We start from the raw sequence: 21966 nt of genomic DNA, 5'->3' as shown, positions 1-21966 counted from the left end.
TCACAGCAGCCCGTAGCCTCTAGGCAGGTAACCAGTCCCAAGCCGCCTCCTTTTTCCACCCAGGGTGACCTGAAGTGCTCTCACCTTGGCTGCAGAGTGTCATCTTGCACAGCTCCTGGCACTTCCTTGCCTCCTTCAGATAGGGATGGATCTAGCCTGCCTTGGTCTCCCTTCCCTGTATTTGCAAAAAGAAAAGGCACCTTAGAGACTAACCAATTTATTTGAGCATAAGCTTTCATGAGCTACAGCTCACTTCATCGGGTGTTCTCTAAGATGCCACGAGTCCTCCTGTTCTTTTCGCGGATACAGACTGACACGGCTGCTGCTCTGAAACCTGCCCCTGTAGTGGCTTTGGGCACAGGCCAAAGCTGACCAGTGCCAGCCAGCGGCGCCTCCTCAGTGGGTGGAACAGGGCAGTGGTGAAGAGTCACTAATTTGGGTTTAGCTTAAAGTTGATGCTTAAAATAAAGTAAAATAAGCCACTCAAACTGAAATAATGTTCACACAGGGGTTTGCACCTGTTTAAATGGTTTTTAAAAACTGATTTAAACTAGTGAAGTTTATTGTGTAGACGAGGCCCGATTTGCTGCCTCTCCCAAACATGCAGGAGTAAACGTGAGACCTCTGGAACAACACATGTACGAGATGTCTCGTCCCCTCCCCCCCCAGTTTGCAGGGAAACTACTTGTCTGACCCCTTGGATGCTGTACTTTATTATTGAAATTCAGAGGTGCCTAAAAGCGTGCTAGGTGCTGTGCTAACAAATACAGGAAGGCATAGTCCAACTCAGGGAGCGTTCAGTCTAAAATGACAGACTGATGAAGGGTGTAGGAAAGAGTTGGTACGTACCAATAAAGTGTGGTCAAAGTAATAATTGGCCAAGTCTTCAGATCTCTTTTTCTTTTTCTTTCTTTTAAAATTATAAGCTATTCCCAAATAGCCTTTTACCTCCTCTTATTATTTAACTAATATCTCCTAGGAGGTCAAAGGGTATATCTCACTGGGGTTGGCAGCGACTGCCGCTCAGATAGGTATATAGGTATAGGTATATAGTTTTAATCTAGCTAGTTCAACTAAAAATAGCAGTGAAGATGCAGCAGCATGTACCATATAAGCCTGCCCAGAACCCTGGCATGTCCATGTGTTACTAACCCATGCCAGGATCTGTGGTACTATATCTTCATTGTTCTTTTAGCTGGGTGAAATTCTAAGGTCTGTGTCATACAGGAGCTCAGAGTAGATCATTATAATGGTTCCTTCTGGCCTTAAAACATGAGAATTGGTAAATTAAGTTTATCCTAGAAGCACAGTGACTTGAAGTAGAGCAGATTAGAATGCACAGAGAGTTGACTTCACTTGCTAAACTCTTTTTCATATCTTTCTTCATACTTTTTGGTGCAATTGTGTAAGCTGTTTGGGATTGGTCAGTCTAAGGGAAGTGTAGTGGATGCTGTCATTCAAGAGATGAAAACCTTTGCATTTATTATGGTTATTTTACTTTACAATATATATACCCTGTCTGCCTTTACAGACCTCTCCTCAGACCACTGATATTGGGCTGGTAGTTCTAGTTCTGTACTTCAGAGCAGACTTCTCCTTTTCATTTTACTTCGTTGGTCTCAGGAAACAGACCAGATTGTAGTACACTTCCTACGGGTGACCAGACCCTGCTTCTCAAAAATACCAGTTTTGACACGCCATGCAAAACAGAACAAGGACGGTTGTTTTTAAAAAAAAGAAAAGAAAAGTAACTCTTTGGAAAGGCAATTCAAAGTAGCAGAAATCTTTAAATACAGAAAACATAAATTAGATGAGAAGTTTAAGAAATGATTGGAGCTAGGCCCAAGCTGGGACCTCAGATAACAAAGTATGCAAAAGGTTCAGAACGTTAAAAGGAGCAAGTGTGGAGGGGAAGGATCAGATGGAGCAGCCTTTGCATGTATGAAAAAAGTAGTGTTGCAGTAAGCATGCACTGTGTTCACTAGCTTCTGCTCTACTCAATTAGCATTAAAAGGACAGCATTTGGTCCTCCCTTCTCATAATTACAAGGTTGTTATTCCAGAGACATACTTTGAGAAAGTAATACTTTTCAGAATAGACTTAATTTACATTTATAATATGTTTAACTCCTTAGACATGCCCATATTGTTTCTGACATAGGTTCAAGATCTTCCTTCTAACCAAGGATTTTGGCCAAGGCTCCAGGATGCTGATGGGTCATGCCCACATCCCCTAATGTATTTGTGTAACTAACTGACTTCCTTTGAAGTCAGGTCTCAGTCTCTATTTATTTGCATGGGATCCTTGCTGCTGCCTCTCTTTCCAACTGTAGCTTGTATAAGTGACAAAGCTCCACTTTACTTGTTTGTAAGTGCATCATACAAAAATGTTTGCCTTAGGGTCTTATACTGCTGCCCATCACCCATAGTATTTGAGCACCTGCGGGTGGGTGGGGGTGGGTGTGTGTGTGTGTGTGTATTATGTATGCATATTTGTATTAGTGCATATATACATCTGTGTATTTGTATTTTGTAACTGAATATAAATCAACACACGTTTGACTCCCTACACTAAACTTTTGATTTTACGTGGAAGGTGCTCAGATACTGAAGCAATAGGTGCCAGGATAAAGCTGTAAGATAAGATTAAAAACAACATTTTCTCACAGGGTACAGAAAAGGGAATCACAAACATTTTTGTAAGGCAAGAATACATATTAACAGAGAAATAGTCTTGTGAGCTACCAGCCCTTCTGTTTGTGAAGATCACCTCTCCTCTCATAGACCATTATCTAATACCCTTGTGACAACTACAGCAATTGCTTACACAGAAAAGTAACTTTAGGAAATTTATTTAATGTAGTTAGTGGCTGTTGCAAACAAGTAGCAGAGCCCACATTATGCGACAGTCTATCTCTCTGTGGACCAGTAGCACGTTCTGCATGGAGCACTGTTGGAGAGCTGGAGCTATAGAAGAAGAATTTTGAATGCTTCCAGAATCACTGCAACAAACTCACATCCTTCCCCAATGAATAACCAGTTGTCATGATGAAAACTGATACGCATCACGAAATCAGTTCCACCACCCATGCCTACCATCTCCAATAGTTGCCTAATAATTGGCATAGCTCTGGCCTTTTGAGTGTTCTCTAACCAAGATTAGACTGACGTAATAGGAAACCAGATGAAATAGCAGAAAGTATATGAGATCCCTTGATGGAGCTTCTGTCCGCTATCTGAGGACTCTACAATGGGAAGACGGGAGAAAAAGAAAATACGTTGTAGGCTGTGTATGAATGTCTTTTTTTTAAATTATGGCCATCTTGAAGCTTCTCAGAGGTTTGGAATGTGAGTCATTCTGCAGCTAGAGAGGGATTATTAGACAGAGTGCAGGTGACACAGTCAGACTTGCTTAATAAATCCCAATTTCATTTGCAGAGTCATGTAATATCACCTGTCTGTCACTGTCACGTGCTGGTGTGTGTATAATTATTTTTTGGGGGAAGGCTGATGATAATTGAGTTTGATTAATTAAATTAATGGCTCTTTGATTCCCAGGTTCCTGAGTAATGCATGACACTCTCCTAGATGTTTTTTAGGTGATTTCAATTCATTTTCCTGATAGAGCAGTTCTTGATAGCAAGGGTGCTTGCCACATGGTAGAATGGTGAGCATGCTTGATTGGAAATAGGCATCATGACGTTAAAGAGAAGTCTTTCTATAAGATGAGCATTTCATAAGCCATTGAGCTGAAGTCCTGCATGAATATGAGCAGTTTCACCTAGGCGTCTTGACAGTGGCTGCTCAAAGTCCAAATTTCAGGAGGAACTCTGTAACTTGCTTCAGCATGCTTTACCAAAGGGCTGTTTTTGAAATTGTCCCTCATTGCTGGCTTGTGGCCAGTGCTTAAATTGTAATGAAAGAGGTGCTGGGGCTCAAGCAATTTTTTTTTTTTACATTCATAACCAACGCAGCAAATCCAGAGGTTCCAGGGCTATGAACTGCCAAGCCTAGAGGTGCTGGGGCTGAGCCCCAGCACAAATTAAGCACTGGTTGTGGCTGCCGAAATCCTGCTGATAATTAGGAGTCCCTTATGGAAAAGTTCCCAGTTTCGTTTGAAACTGTCCTTGTTTCCTTTTAATAGGCACGTCAATGAAGTGCTTCTGCTGCTGGTGTGGAAGACCATGACTGGAATGTGCATTGGCAACCTGAGGCACAAGGACAGCTGGTTCTTGTGGAGCTTTAATTTGGTTAAATTAACATCTGAATACTGCATAGAATTAAGATACATTTATTTTCCTTTGATTATTTCCTCATATTTTCAATGGGGCAGTGCTCTAGTAACCACAGCTCCACTGCAGCTTGGCAGCAAGAGAAGGACAAGTTGATGCTGTGAATGCCAAACTGAGGTATGAGAGAGAAGCAGAGATCCTGTTTGGACAAACAGAAATAGACATGTCCATGGCCTAGAGTAATGGACAAAATCTGTGGGATTTTGTTTGTGGGAAGAACGATTCAGACCTAGGCATAAATGCCCCATATGTCTGTCTCTCTTAAAATTTTTAATACTAAGTTGTTTCCTTGTTGCAGGAAGTAACTTATTGTATGTTTTATGTAAGTAGTCTTGCGTCTGTTAACATATGAGTGATGGGGTCCATCTGCATCTACCACAGCTGATTCTCTAAGGCCATGAGAATGATCCAAGGATTGGAAAACATGCCTTATAGAGAAAGTTTCAAGGAGCTCAATCTGTTCACCTTAACAAGGTAAAGAGGTGACTTGATCGTAGTCAATAAGTACCTTCCTCTGGAAATTTGATAATAGAGGGCTCTTCAGTCTAGCAGACAAAGCTATAACAAGATCCAGTGGCTGAGAGTTGAAGCTAGACAAGTTCAGAGTAGAAATAAGGCAAAAAATTTTAAGTGAGGGATAATTAACCATTGGAACAACTCAGGAGTTTGTGATGGATTCTCCATCACTAGAAATTTTTAAATCAAGATTGGATGTCTTTCTAAAAAAGAGATGCTATAGTTCAAACAGGAATTAATCCAGGGAAATCCTATGGACTATGTTAGGCAGGAGGTCAGACTATACAGTGATTATAGTGGTCCCGTCTGATTTTATAATCTATGAAAGAACAGCTTGACTTCAGCTGACAGCTTGAAGTGAGTATTTTCACAATCCCACTTGAGTGTCATAGGCTATAGCCAAAAGGGAACTAGCAACCCTACTTATTAATACACTGAGGGTCATATTCCTTGCTGGTATAACACTGGTTGAAGTCAATAGCTTACACCAGAGCTGAATTGATTCAAAATTGTCTAGAGAGGTCTGCATGTGGAGTAATGGAAGCACACATGAATGAAACATAAGGGGAAGTGAAATTGAAACAGGAGAGCTTATTGTGATGTGAGGAATTGTTTGTTAATGCAGTGTATTTCTTGTGTGTGTGAATTTTATGTTAAATATAGAGAGGCCAGTGACACTGGATCCGTGCAAGTGTAAGGTGTAGGGAAGACTACAGTCCTGGCAGGGCAGGACCTAGCCAGGACCATGAGGTGGAGGACAAGCCCCCAGTTGGGGGAGGCTACCTGGCTGATGAATGACTCCTACCTAGGGACTGAGCCATTCAGCCTCAGAGTGGCCTTCCACCGCTCCAGCAGCGGTGCATCCTTGCACTGCTGGCCAGAGGTCTCTGCCCTGGCAGGAGCTTCCTCAGCCTGCCTGGACCTTGTGCCTGCAGGAATCAGGTGTCACCACAGGGAACTTTCTGCAGCCCTGCTGTCTTGGGGGTCTCCGCTCGGCCCCACCAGGACCACAGCCTTCCTTGTACCTGTCGGCGTGGGTATTGCCAGCCTTGTTGCAGCACAGGGAGCCCTCTGCAGCTCCGCACAGCTCCACTTACTCACCCCAGGATAGCAGGATTGCAGAGGGCTCTCTCCACTGTCACTGGGCTGGTGACAACCAATCCCTGAAGGCACATGTGTGGGGGGGTGGGGAGGATGAGGCTGAACTTGCTTGTTACCAATGGATATTTTTTGTTGTTGATTTCAGTGTGTCATCTGAAACCCATGTTTGCTGATATCTATTGATTTATATCAAATCCTGCCTAGCCTAAATGTCTAGTACCTGTAAGAGATGCCAGACTGGTAACATTGGAAACTAAAGCTCTTTAATAAACAGAAATAGTCCTGCTTTGGGCAGTGCCAAGTCATTTCTCACCTCTTCTCTCCATTGGGCTGCAAACTCTATTCTTCTGAAAGGACTGCTCTAGGGGTGAGAGGGTAGTCCCAGTGCCACACCCTTTGCCTCTGCTGAAACTAGTGGTGGTGGCTACAGTGACCTGAACAGAGACTATCAACTCACTTCACATAGGACAATTAGCTTTCCCCCTGTAAGTAAGCCTCTGTAAAAAGTGGAACTCATTAGCCTTCCTAAAATGTCTGTTATACCCCCAGTGTGGTCCTGAGGTGATCCAAACAAAACATATATTCCCTCTGAAGATAGACAGTAGTTCTGCAATAGGCACATATCCCAGTTCTGTAAAAGAATTAATGGTTTTATGATCCATTTATTCCTTTATAGAAGTTCAAAAGTTTGTCTTTCACCAACAGAAGTTGGTCCAATAAGATATTACCTCACCCACCTTGTCTCACTTTATAGAATGTGCATTTTATAAATCTAATTACATTTAGATGTCTAAAGTTTGAAAATATTTTTCTTGGCCATTGAACAGCTATGTTCAATAACAGGGTAAGATATTGCTTCCCATTTCTTCTGATCTATTAACAGTGAGTTGGAAGAACATCCAATGCATACCCCTGCCTGACGTGGTCTTTGAGGATATGTCTACGCTACAATTAAAAATCCAAGTGTAGACACTTGGGTTGGAGCCCGGGCTCTGTAAGGTGGGAGGGTCCCAGAGCTCGGGGCGCAACCCGAGACTGAACATATACACTGCAATTGAACAGCCCCTTAGCCTGAATCCCCTGAGCCTGAGTCAGCTGGCATGAGCCAGCTGTGAGTGTTTAATTGCAGTGTCCACATACCCTTAGAAATAGCCCTGAGCCTGGGCCTTAAGCAAAAGCAAATATGTCAGTCACTCCCAGAAGGCCTCGGCTGTCCTGTGTTCCATGTATAGGACTTCTGACTCCTCACAAAAAATGTCCCAGTAACACAATCTCTTGTGAAATAGCCAGCTCTATTATCCCTTTTTTATTTTAAAATTAAGTTCCTCCCTCCTGTTTGCTCACTTTTTCTCTCAATATCTGCATTTTTCTTTATAAATCCCCGTGAAAGATCATTCATTCTGGAACGTAGTAAATTCAGTGTGCGTTTGAGTTGTATAGGTTATTTGGAATGGAATCTACGTGAAGATGAAGTTTAAACATTAGTTGTTCCCTCATCATGACTACAGTAAAATGGCAAGGATCATTTTATATTTGTAGAGATGCTCAAAATAACTTGTCATCCTTGCTATTTTTCAAAGTCAGGGAGAAAGGAGAATACAGTGAGCATTAAGTATTGTTAGAGATTTAATTATGATCTGTCACAGGGAACCCTAGAAGGAAAATTCCATGAAATAGCTACCAGAAAATGCATGTGAGGACTTTGGTTGTATGTGGTAGATTTTGGTAGTGAATGGTCAACAGTTACCCAGGTCTGAAAACAAAATTATTCTTCCCTAGCAACAATTGAAGTTGGTTGTTAGGTTGGCTCCTTTAGAGATATCCAAAGATGGATGGATAGATATTGAACAGGGGATCAGTGTTTCTTGTTCTACGGGAAGCATAACAAGAAGATTTGTGGAATGGACTAGAGGTTTGTGAATAATATCAGAACACATAAAAGAACCAGCAGATGCCACCAAATAACAAAAGGCTGATCATACAATTGCCATATAATCTAATATAAATACAACTTAAGCTGTTGGGAGACATGAGATTTCTCTCTCTCCTTTATTCCATATTCTGCTGCCAGTGATTTAGAGATTGCTTTCTGCCCCAGCATCCTATTCAAGCTCTGCAACTCACTCAAGGATTGGCAATTGGTTCTTTTGATCATGTTTATTTGCTTAGTGCTCAGGCCAGCCCTGAGTGTGCTCACTGGCAATTTTTTGTGCCTATATAGTATTGCTTTAAGTTTGGCTATTAGTTAGGTTTGGGAGTGTAGGGAAATTGTTAGTGTCAACCTGTCCTGCAGTGGCTCAAGAGTGTATCAATCTCAGGGGAGACTGTTTAAGAAGCAGGGTACAAATTTCACCAGCCAGTTATCAAGTGTAAACTCTTCAAGCACTGTAACAGCCTAACCCTGAAGTCAGACAGTCCCCTTGGGTACTCTGATGTTTCTCGCCATCTAAACAAGCTTGCCTTTGTGATAGATGGTCCCTTACACCAAAAATCACAACAGTATACTTCAAAGAGAAACTGCTGAACTTCAGTTTATTTGCAAATTTGACACCATCAGCTCAGGATTAAACAAAGACTGTGAATGGCTAGCCAACTACAAAAGCAGTTTCTCCTCCCTTGTTCACACCTCAACTGCTAGAAGAGGGCCTCATCCTCCCTGATTGAACTAACCTCATTATCCCTAGCCTGATTCTTGCTTGCATATTTATACCTGCCTCTGGAAATTTCCACTACGTGAATACGACAAAGTGGGTATTCACCCATGAAAGGTAATGCTCCAATATGTCTCTTAGTATATAAGGTGCCACAGGACTCTTTGCCGCTTTTACAGACTAATGCACCTACCCTTCTGATACTTAAGAATATTTAGGTTACTTCCAGTCCCAAAGGACCTGTCACTTATCTTAGGTGCAACTGACCTGAGGGCTCACACCAAAGACAACACTTGTAGTCAATCCTACATAACTATCTGAAGATGTATTAACCAGGAAAAGGAAACGAGTTATTTATAAGGTTAAAGCAGGTAAACATACACACAAGCCCTAGTTTTAAGTTTCAAAGGGTAATAGAAGCTTCTGTAATAAGCAAGCTCTATATGTTCCTTAGGGCTAACCCAGACTTAACACTGGGGATCTCTTGTTTATGCTGAGAAAACCTTGCTCTCCGGAGTCCAAGCAGCATAGAGATACTGTTCCTCCTTTCTAGGACTTTTTATTCCTTTTCCCCTTCTTTGAGTTGCAAACTTAGCTGATGGGAGAAATTCACTTGCATGTCTCCTTTTCATGGTGGGGTGCGATTGGGGGTGGGGGGAATCCAATCAACAAAGTCTTTTGTTCTCTGATGTTCCACAGTAATTTATCTGGTGTTGATGGGCCTTCTCTGGCAGGACCTAACACAGGGGTGGGCAAACTTTTTGGCCCGAGGGCCACGTCTGGGTATTGGTATGGAAATTATATGGTGGGCTATCAGTGCTCACGAAATTAACAATTCAGAGATGGTCAAATAAACTTTATTAAATAAAGATACATTTTAGTGGAGAAAAATATAAAACCTTAATTATTAATATACCATCATAACAACGTATTACAATAATTAAACCAAACTTACGCCCTTTCTCTCTAGCCTGGATTTGTTGGGCATCAGCTTCCAGTCATTGGAACTCACTGAGATTCACCAGCTCCCTGCCCTCAGAAATCTCCTCCTCCTCCACGTAGGTTCTGACAGCCCATAACTTTGAAACGGCCACAGAGCACTCCCTGGCCAACTACTCTTTGTTTTATCCTCAATAATGGAAAATTAACACTACTAAAACATAAGTATCACCTAAGCCAACAAGTAGCAGGCATGTGGGCTTGCATGTTCCAGGCTCTGACAGTACATGAGGTGCGTTTGGTTTATGCAGGTGGAGAAACATGTGTCCCCTCACGCCCATCATGCAGGTCCTGAACACGCTGGAGCGCTGGGCTCACGCAGCGGGGCAAGCCCCTGATCCCGCTCCCCGGCTGGAGCAAGGCAATGGAGCTTGAGGTCTGGATCAAAAGGTCTGATGGGCTGGAGTTTGCCTACCCCTGACCTGACACCTTCTTTTAGATGCCAGCATTTCACAGCAATTTAGTATCTGTTTCCTGTCTGGTGATTTACACAGTTTGAGGCTTACAAAGCAAATGCTCACATATTACCTTACAATATGTAATACAGAGGTTATAAGTGAGATTAATGCATGCAGCAACTTACAAACATTCAATAAAGGCTAAACATGTTTTTATAATTTTTATACCCATTTTAACAATACTGACACACAGGTGAGCCAGACTGATTCCAGCTGTGTGTTTGTCAGTATTCAAGAGAGGCATGGGCACCTTGGCATAAGCTGGCACCTGGTTTGCCAGTGTCACAGCTACCCATCTAATAGCAAAACTTAATTTTCAAGATGATATTCCTGGGAATGTTCTATTGCAGAGGTCAACAAACTTTTTGGTCCGAGGGCCACGTCTGGGTGGGGAAATTGCATGCAGGTCCATGAATGTAGGGCTGCGGCAGGGGTTTGGGGTGCTGGAGGGAGTGCAGGGTGTGGGTGCGGTGTGCAGGAAGGGGCTCAGGGCAAGGGATTGGGGCAGAGGAGGGGTGCGGGGTGTACAAGGGGGCTTGGAAGGGAGTTGGGGTGCAGGAGGGGGCTCAGGGCAGTGGTGTGGGAGGGGTGTGAAGTGCAGCAGGGGGTTGGGGTGCAGGAGGGTGTGGGGTTTAGCAGGGGGCTCAGGGCAGGGGGTTGGGGTGTAGGAGGGGTGCAGGGTGTGGCTGGGGGCTCCAGGAAGGGGGCTGGAGGGCCGGGTGGCAGGAGGGTTTGGGATGCAGGCCCCACGCTGCTCCGAGAAGGGGCTGGCACCACGTCCCTGCAGCCCCTGGGGGAGGGAGGACAGAGGGTTCTGCGCGCTGCCTTTGCCTGTGGGTACCTCCCCCGGAGCTCACATTGGCTGGAACCATGTCCCGGCCACTTCTGGTAGTGGCATGGGGCCCACGACGCCACAGAGGTGGCAATCCCGGGGTCTGGATCCAAAGCCCTGAGGGGCCGGATTCAACCTGCGGGCTGTAGTTTGCTTACACCTGTTCATTGGATAGTGTCTGAACTAAGCATTCTCTGAGGGGGGGCCTCTCAACTTTGGAACTCTACCCTGCTCTTGATCTGTAATACGCCTAGTTTATTAACATTCAGAGCACACTACATGGCCCGCTGTAAGGGAATAGTAAGGCTCTGGTTGATTATCTTAAATAGTTTGCTTGGTTTAATGGTTCAAAAGGTTTACAGGAGTGGTCTGTTTTATGGTGTGTATTTAACAATTGTCAAGGAGTACCTAGCCCAAGGGATAGGTGCTCCTCTATAATGGATCTATATCTAAATCTAAGTAAATAAGATTCAGTCTGATACCAAAACAGGGAAGGAACACATTTTTCTATTTAAATCAGTGAGTTTCTTCCCTGCAGGCCAGAAAACATTTTATTGAGACTATAAATCTGCCACATTTTCTGTTGATTCTTCTTCCCCATCGTGTATACATCTCTCTCTCTCTCTCTCTCCCCCTACTATGTCAATGGAAACTCACTGTAAACAGAACCACTAACCCAGGAACTTATCCTTGCAACAAAGCCCGTTGCCAACTTAGTCCACATATCTATTCAGGGGACACCATCATAGGGCCTAATCACATCGGCCACACTATCAGAGGCTCGTTCACCTGCGCATCTACCAATGTGGTATATGCCATCATGTGCCAGCAATGCCCTTCTGCCATGTACATTGGCCAAACTGGACAGTCTCTACGTAAAAAGAATAAATGGACACAAATCAGACGTCAAGAATTATAACATTCAAAAACCAGTCGGAGACCCCTTCAATCTCTCTGGTCACTTGATTACAGACCTGAGAGTGGCTATTCTTCAACAAAAAAACCTTCAAAAACGGACTCCAACGAGAGACTGCTGAATTGGAATTAATTTGCAAACTGGAAACAATTAACTTAGGCTTGAATAGAGACTGGGAGTGGATGGGTCATTACACGAAGTAAAACTATTTCCCCATGTTATTTCCCCCCTGCCTCCCCACTGTTCCTCAGACGTTCTTGTCAACTGCTGGAAATGGCCCATCTTGATTATCCTCCCCCCCCCACCTGCTGGTAATAGCTCATCTTAAGTGATCACTCTCCTTACAGTGTGTATGATAAAACCCATTGTTTCGTGTTGGTGTGTATATAAATCTCCCCACTGTATTTTCCACTGAATGCATCCGATGAAGTGAGCTGTAGCTCACGAAAGCTTATGCTCAAATAAATTTGTTAGTCTCTAAGGTGCCACAAGTACTCCTTTTCTTTTTTGTAAATACAGACTAACACGGCTGCTACTCTGAAACCTGTAAAGACTAAGAGAACTAGCAGCATTCTGCTTTGTTTCTGCAGGCCATATCAGTCACAACTGTGGTTTTTTAAAAGAGGATCTTTGCTTAAGCAAACATTTGAACTGTTGACTCCTGCACTCAGTGCTTCAGTGAGTCTTACACTTGCTAGAAAACTGCAGTATATATCAAGTCCCTTTATTGATTTACAGAAGAAGAAGAAAAAAAATCACGTCTTTTTCAAAATGTTTACAATTTTATGAATGAAATCTTGGCCCCATTTAAGTCAATTTAATCTTGCTGGGCTGACTACATAATTTGTGAAATGAGAAATGCAATTTACTATTTGAATGCAAGAAATTTTAAAAATTGATGCAAGTTTTAGTATTTAAAGTTTCTAATATAAAAGATCCCCTGTAATAATACTAGTAGTAATAGTAATTGCATTACAAAAGTTTGGAAGGCTTCTTCCTTTTCTCATGCATTCAGATGCCAAGAGCTTTGGCTGATTTTACAACTTTATAGGATTTTCCTTGTTTCCGACTACTTTTTTGGTCTATGCCAGGGGTAGTCAACTATTTTTTGTCAAGGTCTAAATGTCTTAGTCAAGGTATAGTCAAGGTCCAGACTCCAGAGAAAATAATAAAAAAGAGTAAATAAAATGATTTTGGGGACTGTTCAAAAGCATCTGGCGGTCTGGATTTGGCTCGTGGTCCACCTATAGACTACCTCTATGCTCAATAGATTTAGTGAAGTACCAAGCATATATGACATACTTGCTCTTCATACAATTCTATTGTTAACTTATCTGAATTTTTCAATTAAAAAAAATCAGCTGCCCCATAGAAAGGGGATCCCACGGTAGCTCACACTTGCTGGAGTGAGCAAGCAGTAATGCCTCTCATTTTCTGCTGAACTTTCAGGTTAGCTTTATGGTAGGCTTACTGTAATAGACAGTAGGAGTCATGGACTAGATACTTGATCATAGAGCAAATTTTTTTTAAATGGGATACTAGGTCTGATTCTGCACTAATTTATACTAGCATATATGGAGTAACTCCCCTGAAGTCAAGGCAATTACATTGGTAAAATACTGATGGAAGGGAAAGCAGAATCAGACCCTGGGTTTTTAAAAGGCATTTGAATATTGCCTTTATTTTTTTATTAGTCTCTCTCTTTTCTTTACAATTGCCAATAAAATATTATTGTTGAAAACTGAAATGGGGTCTGAGCTGCTTATGTGGGGATAGCCAGCATCTGACACAGAGTGAACAGTCTCTGGCTTCCCAAAGGGGATGAAGGAAGCAGATAGAATTGCTTGGGTACTAGTCCTGGGGAGGCAAAAAGGTGCAGCTTTTCTCCCCGATATACTGCTACAATAGGGTTGGTGAAAGTGGCAAATGGGCACATAGAGTACCAGCTGATTTGAAAGGTACTAGCCACAGTTATAGTCAGTGTTAAAGTACAGATGATGGAGGAGATGGCATTGCAGCTTCCTGGTCTTAGAAACAAATATTTGGCTTCATTCTAGTCCTCTCAGTCTATTTATTGAAACCTGAGTTCAAACACTGGCAGCTGAAGACAGAAGTTCTCTCTAGAGATTCAGGTTTTTATGAATTGCTTGTGTAACCCAACTTTCACAAGCATCTGGTCCCAGACTGTGGAACTGACTCCTACAGGATGTAAGGCCCAATACAAACCTTACTACCTTTTGGTCCACGTGCAAGGCACACTTCCTCATCCTTGCCTTCACTAACGCACTTTATAGCCTGTATATATTTATACATATAAAAACCTAATCAAAATTACCAAAATGCTACATTGTGCACACAGTTTCCCCCATGAGAGGGGAGGAGAGAGAAAAAATGAACCACAGATGTTAGTCCTGTTGCTTAATGCACTATTGAAAGTTGTTCAGATGCTGTGGTGATGAAGGTGGTGTCACCGTACCTCAGTGGGTCACAGCTGAGAATACCAGATTCAGGTCAAACTGCTGAGAAATAAGGTAGACTCACCCGCAAACTGGTGGTTATTCTACCATTAGATATACCAAGCCAGAAACAAAAATAAGCTTCTGTTTCACCACGCTGGTTAACAAGAAGTCAAAAATGGAAAAGAAGCCCTTGAGGAATTCCACTATGATTTCAACAATTTTCCATCCCACCATCAATCTCAGCCTAGACCAATCCACACAAGCAGTCCATTTCCTGGACACTACTGTGCTAATAAGTGATGGTCACATAAACCACCACGGAAACCTACTGACCGCTATATTACCTACATGCCTCCAGCTTCCATCCAGAACACAAACTACACACGATCCATTGTCTACAGCCAGGCTCTAAGACACAACTGCATTTGCTGCAATCCCTCAGACAGAGACAAACACCTACAAGATCTCTGTCAAGCATTAAAACTACAATACCCACTTGCTGAAGTGAAAAAACAAATTGATAGAGGCAGAAGAGTACCCAGAAGTCACCTGCTACAGGACAGGCCCAACAAAGAAAACAACAGAACGCCGCTAGCCATCACCTTCAGCCCCCAACTAAAACCTCTCCAGCGCATCATCAAAGATTTACAACCTAGCCTGAAAAATGATCCCTCACTCTCACAGATGTTGGGAGACAGACCAGTCCTCGCTTACAGACAGCCCCCCAACCTGAAGCAAATACTCTCCAGTAACCACACAACAAACACTAACCGAGGAACCTATCCTTGCAACAAAGCCCGATGCCAGCTCTGTCCACATATTTATTCAAGTGAGACCATCATAGGACCTAATCCCATTAGCCACGCCATCAGGGACTCCTTCACCTGCACATCTACCAATGTGATATATGCGATCATGTGCCAGCAATGCCCCTCTGCCATGTACATTGGCCAAACTGGACAGTCTCTATGCAAAAAAATAAATGGACACAAATCTGACATCAGGAATCATAACATTCAAAAACCAGTAGAACAACACTTCAACCTCTCTGGCCACTGAGTAAAAGACTTAAGGGTGGCAATTTTGCAACAGAAAAGCTTCAATAACACACTCCAGTGAGAAACTGCTGAGCTTGAATTAATATGCAAACTAGATACCATTAACCTGGGTTTGAATAGAGACTGGGAGTGGCTGGTCATTACACCTATTGAATCTATTTCCCTATGTTAAGTATCCTCACACCTTGTCAACTGTCTAAATGGGCCATCTTGAATATCACTAGAAAAGTTTTTTTTCCTCCCGCTGATAATAGCTCATCTTAATTAGCCTCTTACAGTTTGTATGGCAACTTTCACCTTCTCTGTATGTGTGTGTGTGTGTGTGTGTGTGTGTGTGTGTGTATCCATCTCCCTCTTCTTACTGTATGTTCCATTCTATGCATCCGATGAAGTGGGCTGTAGCCCACGAAAGCTTTTGCTCTAATAAATTTGTTTGTATCTAAGATGCCACAAGTACTCCTGTTCTAAAAGCAGTCTCCTTAGGCATTCCCAGAACTTATTTCACCACCCAGACACTAGACTTTAAGTGGTTATAGAAAACCAGTTTAATCAAACAAAGGGTTCTTCTGATCAAGAGATCAGCCACATTGCCAAGTCAATATATAACTCAGATCTTACCCTATAATTGGGTGGGTGAGATTCTGTGGCCTGCGTTGTGCAGGAGGTCGGACTAGATGATCAGAATGGTCCCTTCTGACCTTAGTATCTATGAATCTATAATCACGCTGCTTCCAATCCTTTCGTAACTAAAATCTAAAGGTTTAAGAGAAAAGAGAGTTAAAATGGTATACACACACACACACACAATCATTCCTTTGGATCAGGTTTGTAGCCAACAGACTGTTGGCTTGAAAAGTCTCTGCTAGCTTCCAAAAGATTGGAAGGTCTTCAGTCCATAGTCAGAGTGCTCCTTTTAGTTGTATGTCTAGAGTATTAGAACAAGAAAGAGGCAACATGGAGATGTTCCAAGGGTCTTTTATATCCTCTGCCATGTGGATGGAATTTTACTATCTCAAACAAAGCTCATGGCCTAGTTCGGGGAAAGATACGGGCACAAGATGGAGTCCCTTACATGGCTTGCTGACTCACAGGTGCAGCCATTGGCCATTTGGAATCTGCAGGAAGATCCATGTGGGCAGAATGAGTTTTTTCAATGGCCCATTGTGAGAGTTCATTGCCTTTTGATGGGCCTCAACACAAAGCTGTCTGGCTTCAATGTAGATTTTACCAGGAGGGTATTAGCTCAGGAACAAACACATTTGGGATACAGATCTATAGCCAATATTTATAACTTCAGATAAAGTGGTGATACATGGATTTAAAGAAGATAGTCATCTTTAATTAATCATAACTTTTCCATTGACTCCTTACATGATGTACTTTGTACAAGTTTTATTGTACTTGTACAACAGTGGCAATATTAATGACATAAATGGTTATATTTCAATCATACAGCATCATAGGTGGTATAAGAACCTATAGAATAGAACCTACTGACTTCACAAATAGAGCAGCTTGAAATATATCGTAAACATTTTCACAGAATTCCCCACTGCCAGTGTTATTTTTGGTTTCAGAGTAACGGCCCTGTTAGTCTGTATTCGCACAAAGAAAAGGAGGACTTGTGGCACCTTAGTCTCTAAAGTTTGTATGGCAACTTCCACCTTCTGTGAATGTATGTATATATATATTTCTTACTACATGTTCCATTCTATGCATCCGATGAAGTGGGCTGTAGCCCACAAAAGCTTATGCTTTTTACTCTTATTTTTGAAATTTTTTTGCTCAGCCCTAGTTCTCATCATAAACAATGGGGTCACGTCATCTTAATGATATAATAAAATAATTTTTCCTCCAAACTGGTTTGGACATGTTGGTAATTGGTAAAACATGTTATCTTATGTCTGCTTTGAAGGACAACTTTCACCTTCAGAGTAGCAAAACACAATATGCTAATCAGTTCCGCCCGCAGGCATGTTAATAAAACTTTGTTAAACAACATCATCATATACTACATATATGCCATATGTTGCAGAAAAAGTATTTTTGAAATATTGTAGAGGTTTTTAAAATATATTGGGACTACATTTTTGTATCTCTCTGCTGTGCATTCAACTGTATGGACTTCCGGGGCAGGGAAAATAAAACTAAGTCCTTATTTACATGGAAACTGGAACTGAAATAACTAAATTTGTTGTAATTCACTTTAGTTATTTCGGTGAATGCTTGAATCTGGACACTCTTATTCCAAAATAAGGCCCTGACCCCGAAATGACTTACACGTATACTTAATCCTGCTATTATGAGTAATTTCATTGAAATCAATGGAACTACTCAGTGTAGTAAAGTTATGTGTGTAAACAGGATCGGGACCTAAGAATGTCCACACACAGACTTGTACCTAAATAATTAGAGGTGTGAATTAGGTACAGTTTAGTTATTTTGGTTCCAGTTTCCATATGGATAAAGTTCAATTTAATAAACATGTAAGACTCTTCTAAAATTACTAGTAGTACATTTTCTAGATATAACGTTCACTGACTGGAAAGTCTGATAGCTCAGGACATTCCAGAGCGAGAAGCAAGTGCTTTCCATATCATTTGGAAGGTACCAATGATGTGGTAGTTTATCCTTTTTAATGGTATAAGCTCCCTTTTTTGCTCTTTAAGGATGTGAAATTGAACCTTAAACCTTCACTGGTGCACAGATAAATATTGTCCATTCTGGGCTGTGGGTAATCCTGAGGGAGAAATAGCACTCTCTTTCAGGTAGATTTGGAAAGAAAAAGTTGTTTTGAAACTACTCAGAGATTTGGAATGTATTCCCGGAAGAGACTAGCTTAGTGGGTAGAATGTAGGTGCAATGGTCAGAGGTGCATGCAACATTGTAGAGCCATATACAAGATAACTTAATTTTGGACACGGGCACCACTTCCATATAGGTGTTTGTGTGTAGCTATATAAACTGCATACAACCCAGTCTAGCTTTTCAGCAGTATTCATCTATCCTGAACACATTCACTAATTTTAGAGAAGAACTTAACCCCCCCCCCCACAACATAACTCTGACTCCATGAAATGTACCCACACCTAAAGCCAATGTATTCTGGAAAGTCACTCATAACATGGGAAGATTTTTCTTTACAACCCAGTCTAGAACATCGTTATCTATAGCATGTTTTAAGACATATTTATGAAAAAAATCCCTATATGAATCCTAATGCAGATGTTCTTTATCTTATTCCCAATGTATAATATGATTCCAGAAATAATCCTGCACTCTAATTCATATTGGTGTGCTTCTTTATGATCCATATTGTGCCTATAGGTATGACCTTATGAATTGTGAGAATACCTATAGATTATGTAACGTATAGCACAGTTTTATAATTTTGTGAGAAGCAGAGAAAGTCCCACATTACTATTCATACTGTTTTGCACAGTATTTATTAATATTTAATCTGTCTCAAAAAGTTACTCTAGTGATTTTATACTGTGGCTGGGGGGCAGGTGGGGAGGGAAGGACCCCTTTCCACCCTCCTTAGGGAAGCTGTGCTGGAACCCAGATAGCAACAACCCCACGTCATGGTTCTTGCTGGCATGGTTCCAGTTTTAGTGTGGACGAGATCTTGGTAATATTCTGGTATAATTGGACTGAGCATATTATGTGATTCATCAAGTAAGGCTGTAAGCAGTTATGAAATAAGATATCACAATACATTTTGCAAAATGCTTTTCCAGTTCCTGTTTCAGAGCAGATGAATACTTATAAATTATTGTGCAAAGAAAGTTAATAGGTCAGGTAATCTGCTTAATCCAGATCATGCTGGACACAGCTGAAGAGAGTGTCAGGAAGCCATTTGCAGCTCTTCGAGTTTCTGCTTGGCTCCAGCTCCAGGGGTGCAGTTTAGACCCCAGTTTTTGCTGTAGTTCCTCAAAGGACCATCTGTGGCTGGATGGAGTGTATCGCATCCTCCACTCCCCTAACCCAGGCACACAGGACTATGCAGAAGCTGCAGGGAGAAAGGTATAGGCAGCACCTACTCCATCTCTGTCTACAAAAGACTCCTGCGTGCCAGGGAAATGCCCATGAGGGAACTTGTACTGTGCCTCCACTCCATTTGTTGACATTTTCCATCTGAAGTGTATAGTTTTAGGTAGGGGTTCAAGCCACTTGTTTATTCTCTCAGAGACCCCTAGGCACGATATTGTATAGAACCTGATCTGGCCTGTTCTCTTGTGGCAGAAGGATTACATAGCCCTATTTTGCAGTAAGTTAAGGGTTAACTAGTTTTCCCATTTTGTTTTACAGGTTGATTTTTATCTTCTGTTTTGAGGATGACCCCAAAACATGAAAAACAGGTAAGTAACTTTAACAATAATAAATGAATGCCAAGTTTGATGGTGAGTTTTGATAGAATTTTACTGTACAAAGCGCTGTAGACCAGAGCTTGGAAGAGCATAGGGGCAAGCTAACTTGTTGGGTAACCATTAGAGCAGTGGTGTGCAAACTTTTCCAGTTGTGTCCCCACTCCGCCCCACCATCAACGGAATCTGTCTGTGTCCCCCCTCCATTACTACACAGCCAAGGCTTCCTCAGCAGTACAGCCTGGGCTGAAGGCAGAGCTGGGGATGGGGGAGAAGCTGGGCCTAGAGGTGGAGTTGGTCTGGGGCAGAGAGGGAATGAAGGCAGAGTGGGTTGGAGGTGGAGTGGGACTGGGGGTGGATCTGGCCTGAAGGTGGAGCTGGGCCAAAGGGAGAGCAGGACTGGGGCTGAATGGGGGTGGTGGCAAAGCTGGGTTTGGGGCATGGCACTCCCTTCCCAGCCCCCATGGGGACTATCCTGGACCTGGAGGCAAAGCAGGACTGGGGGCTGAACGGGGTTGGGGAAGGAGCGAGGCTGGGGTGGAGTAGGGATGGAAGTGTGGTGCTCCCGCCCCACCCCCTGTGGGGGCTGGCCTGGGCCTGGCCACATGGCACCCTGAACATTCCTCTGTGACCCTCTAGGGGGCATGTCCCATAGTTTGAGGACCATTAGAGCAGGGTGAGCAATGGAAAACTGACAATAGAAAAGGGGTATATGGTAGTGGAGAAAGAGGGGGATACACCTGTGAAAGTCCAGACACCTCAAGGATAAAAAACAAAGGTTTAATCTCCCACCCCAAATAAGCAGTTAAACCAACTATTTGCATACTGTGATATTTAACTGTCAGAGTATATTGAGTAAGCTCTTTTATGAAAGCTTGTAATACACTGAGCTCAGTAGTCATGATGAGATGTGAATACAGGTTACGGTGATGAATATATGTGTGTGTATTTTTATACATATAATATTATGAAGAAAATTGTAATCGCAACTGTGGTGCAACTTCTTCAGCATCACCTCATAACAGGGCAGTGAAGTAATCAGTTGGAAAGGGACAACCTCCCCAAAAAGATACAACTGGCTTCAAGTATCTAGCTAATGTTAACCCAGGAAAAAACAATGAGGAACCATCAGAGCAAATGGGAACAGCTTAAAACTGAAAAGAAAACTTCAGTCTTCAAAAATTAAGATAGGATGGAGCTTTCCCCACTTTAAATATCTATAGCGACTGAAGAAAAAATCCCTGCAAATGCTTTTGAAATGGAAGGGGTTTGAACTGAAAGGTATCCAGATCTTGGGGGGAAAAAAGAGGTGGGAGGCTGTCCAGGAACTTTGGATCCCTCTTATAGCTAGAGGTACGCGGGGAAACTGTTTGAGGGCAGTGGTTCTCATACTTATTTGTTCGCACCCCTCTTCCATGTGTCTGTAATAATTTACACTCCCAGGTGCCTGGCCAGGAGCCACTGCTCTCCAGTTGCCCAGCTCTGAAGGCAGAGTGGAGAGTGGCAGCTGCTGGCCGGGTGCCCAGCTCTGAAGGCTGTGCCAATGCCAGTAGCAGCACAGAAGGAAGGGTGGCGTAGTATGGTATTGCCACCTTTCTCTGCTGCTGCTGGCAGTGATGATGCTTTCAGAGCTGGGCACCTGGCCAGCAGCTGCTATGCTCTGAAGGCAGTGTGGAAGTAAGGTTGATAATACTGCGACCCTCACCCCAATAGGCTTGGGGCCCACTTTTGGGTCAGGATCCCCACTTTGAGAAATGCTGTGTACTTCTGTATACTTTTACCCTACTTTTTTGTGTAAGAGTACACAAAAGGCCAGATTTTACAGTCCGTGACATGATTTTCATGGTCATGAATTTAATAGGCCCCTATGTACGGGTGTTTATTTATTATTAGACATTAAAGTGAATTCATAGATTCATTCATGCACACAGCTTTAATTTATAATTAAAATATATATCTATGGTTATGGGTTTGAATGACAACTAATCAATTGGCCCAAACTAAATCAACATTTCTGTTTAATGAGACAGAACAAAAACACAAACCTTGTGAAAGTTGAGTTGCTATAACTGAAAAATAAACATAGCAGGCAGTTTTGCTGTATGATTCCTTGGAGATTTATATTGCTTCCATTATTGTGGCTCATGCCATGAAGTACCATGCTGGTATTTTTTTCTGTTGAGTGGCTTGCCTAATGAGTTTATTTTTAGTGGTACATTATTGAAATATTTCCCTTTTAAACTGATGAACACTGCAAATTGCATGTTCCCGCTAATTGCTAGTGACTTGAACTATAAGCTCACACAGGGGTGATCAGA

General features: G+C 42.4%; 1 protein-coding gene and 1 long non-coding RNA gene across 4 annotated transcripts in view; one reads left to right on the top strand and one right to left on the bottom strand.

Moving 5' to 3' along the window:
• Positions 1-21966, top strand: part of SNX10 (sorting nexin 10) — a 77314-nt gene that overhangs the window by 8599 nt on the left and 46749 nt on the right. For 2 of the 3 annotated variants that reach the window (XM_043509138.1, XM_038390884.2), the window contains exon 2: positions 19593-19642. In XM_043509138.1, coding sequence (XP_043365073.1) covers positions 19619-19642 — 24 coding nt within the window. In that variant the 5' untranslated portion in view covers positions 19593-19618. Of the gene's footprint in view, positions 1-19590; positions 19643-21966 lie in introns of all 3 variants that reach the window. The other variant, XM_043509139.1, reaches the window with a different exon arrangement.
• On the bottom strand, positions 8543-12311 carry LOC122458970. Its single transcript, XR_006279354.1, has 3 exons — positions 12282-12311; positions 9661-9663; positions 8543-8739 (listed from the first exon to the last, which is right to left on the bottom strand). It is a non-coding gene; the product is annotated as an uncharacterized LOC122458970 (long non-coding RNA).

This window comes from Dermochelys coriacea, chromosome 2 (assembly GCF_009764565.3).
Source record: "Dermochelys coriacea isolate rDerCor1 chromosome 2, rDerCor1.pri.v4, whole genome shotgun sequence".
In the NCBI taxonomy this organism is placed as follows: domain Eukaryota; kingdom Metazoa; phylum Chordata; order Testudines; family Dermochelyidae; genus Dermochelys; species Dermochelys coriacea.
The sequence above is the reverse complement of the archived record's forward strand: the minus strand, read 5'-3'. Positions and strand labels throughout refer to the sequence as shown.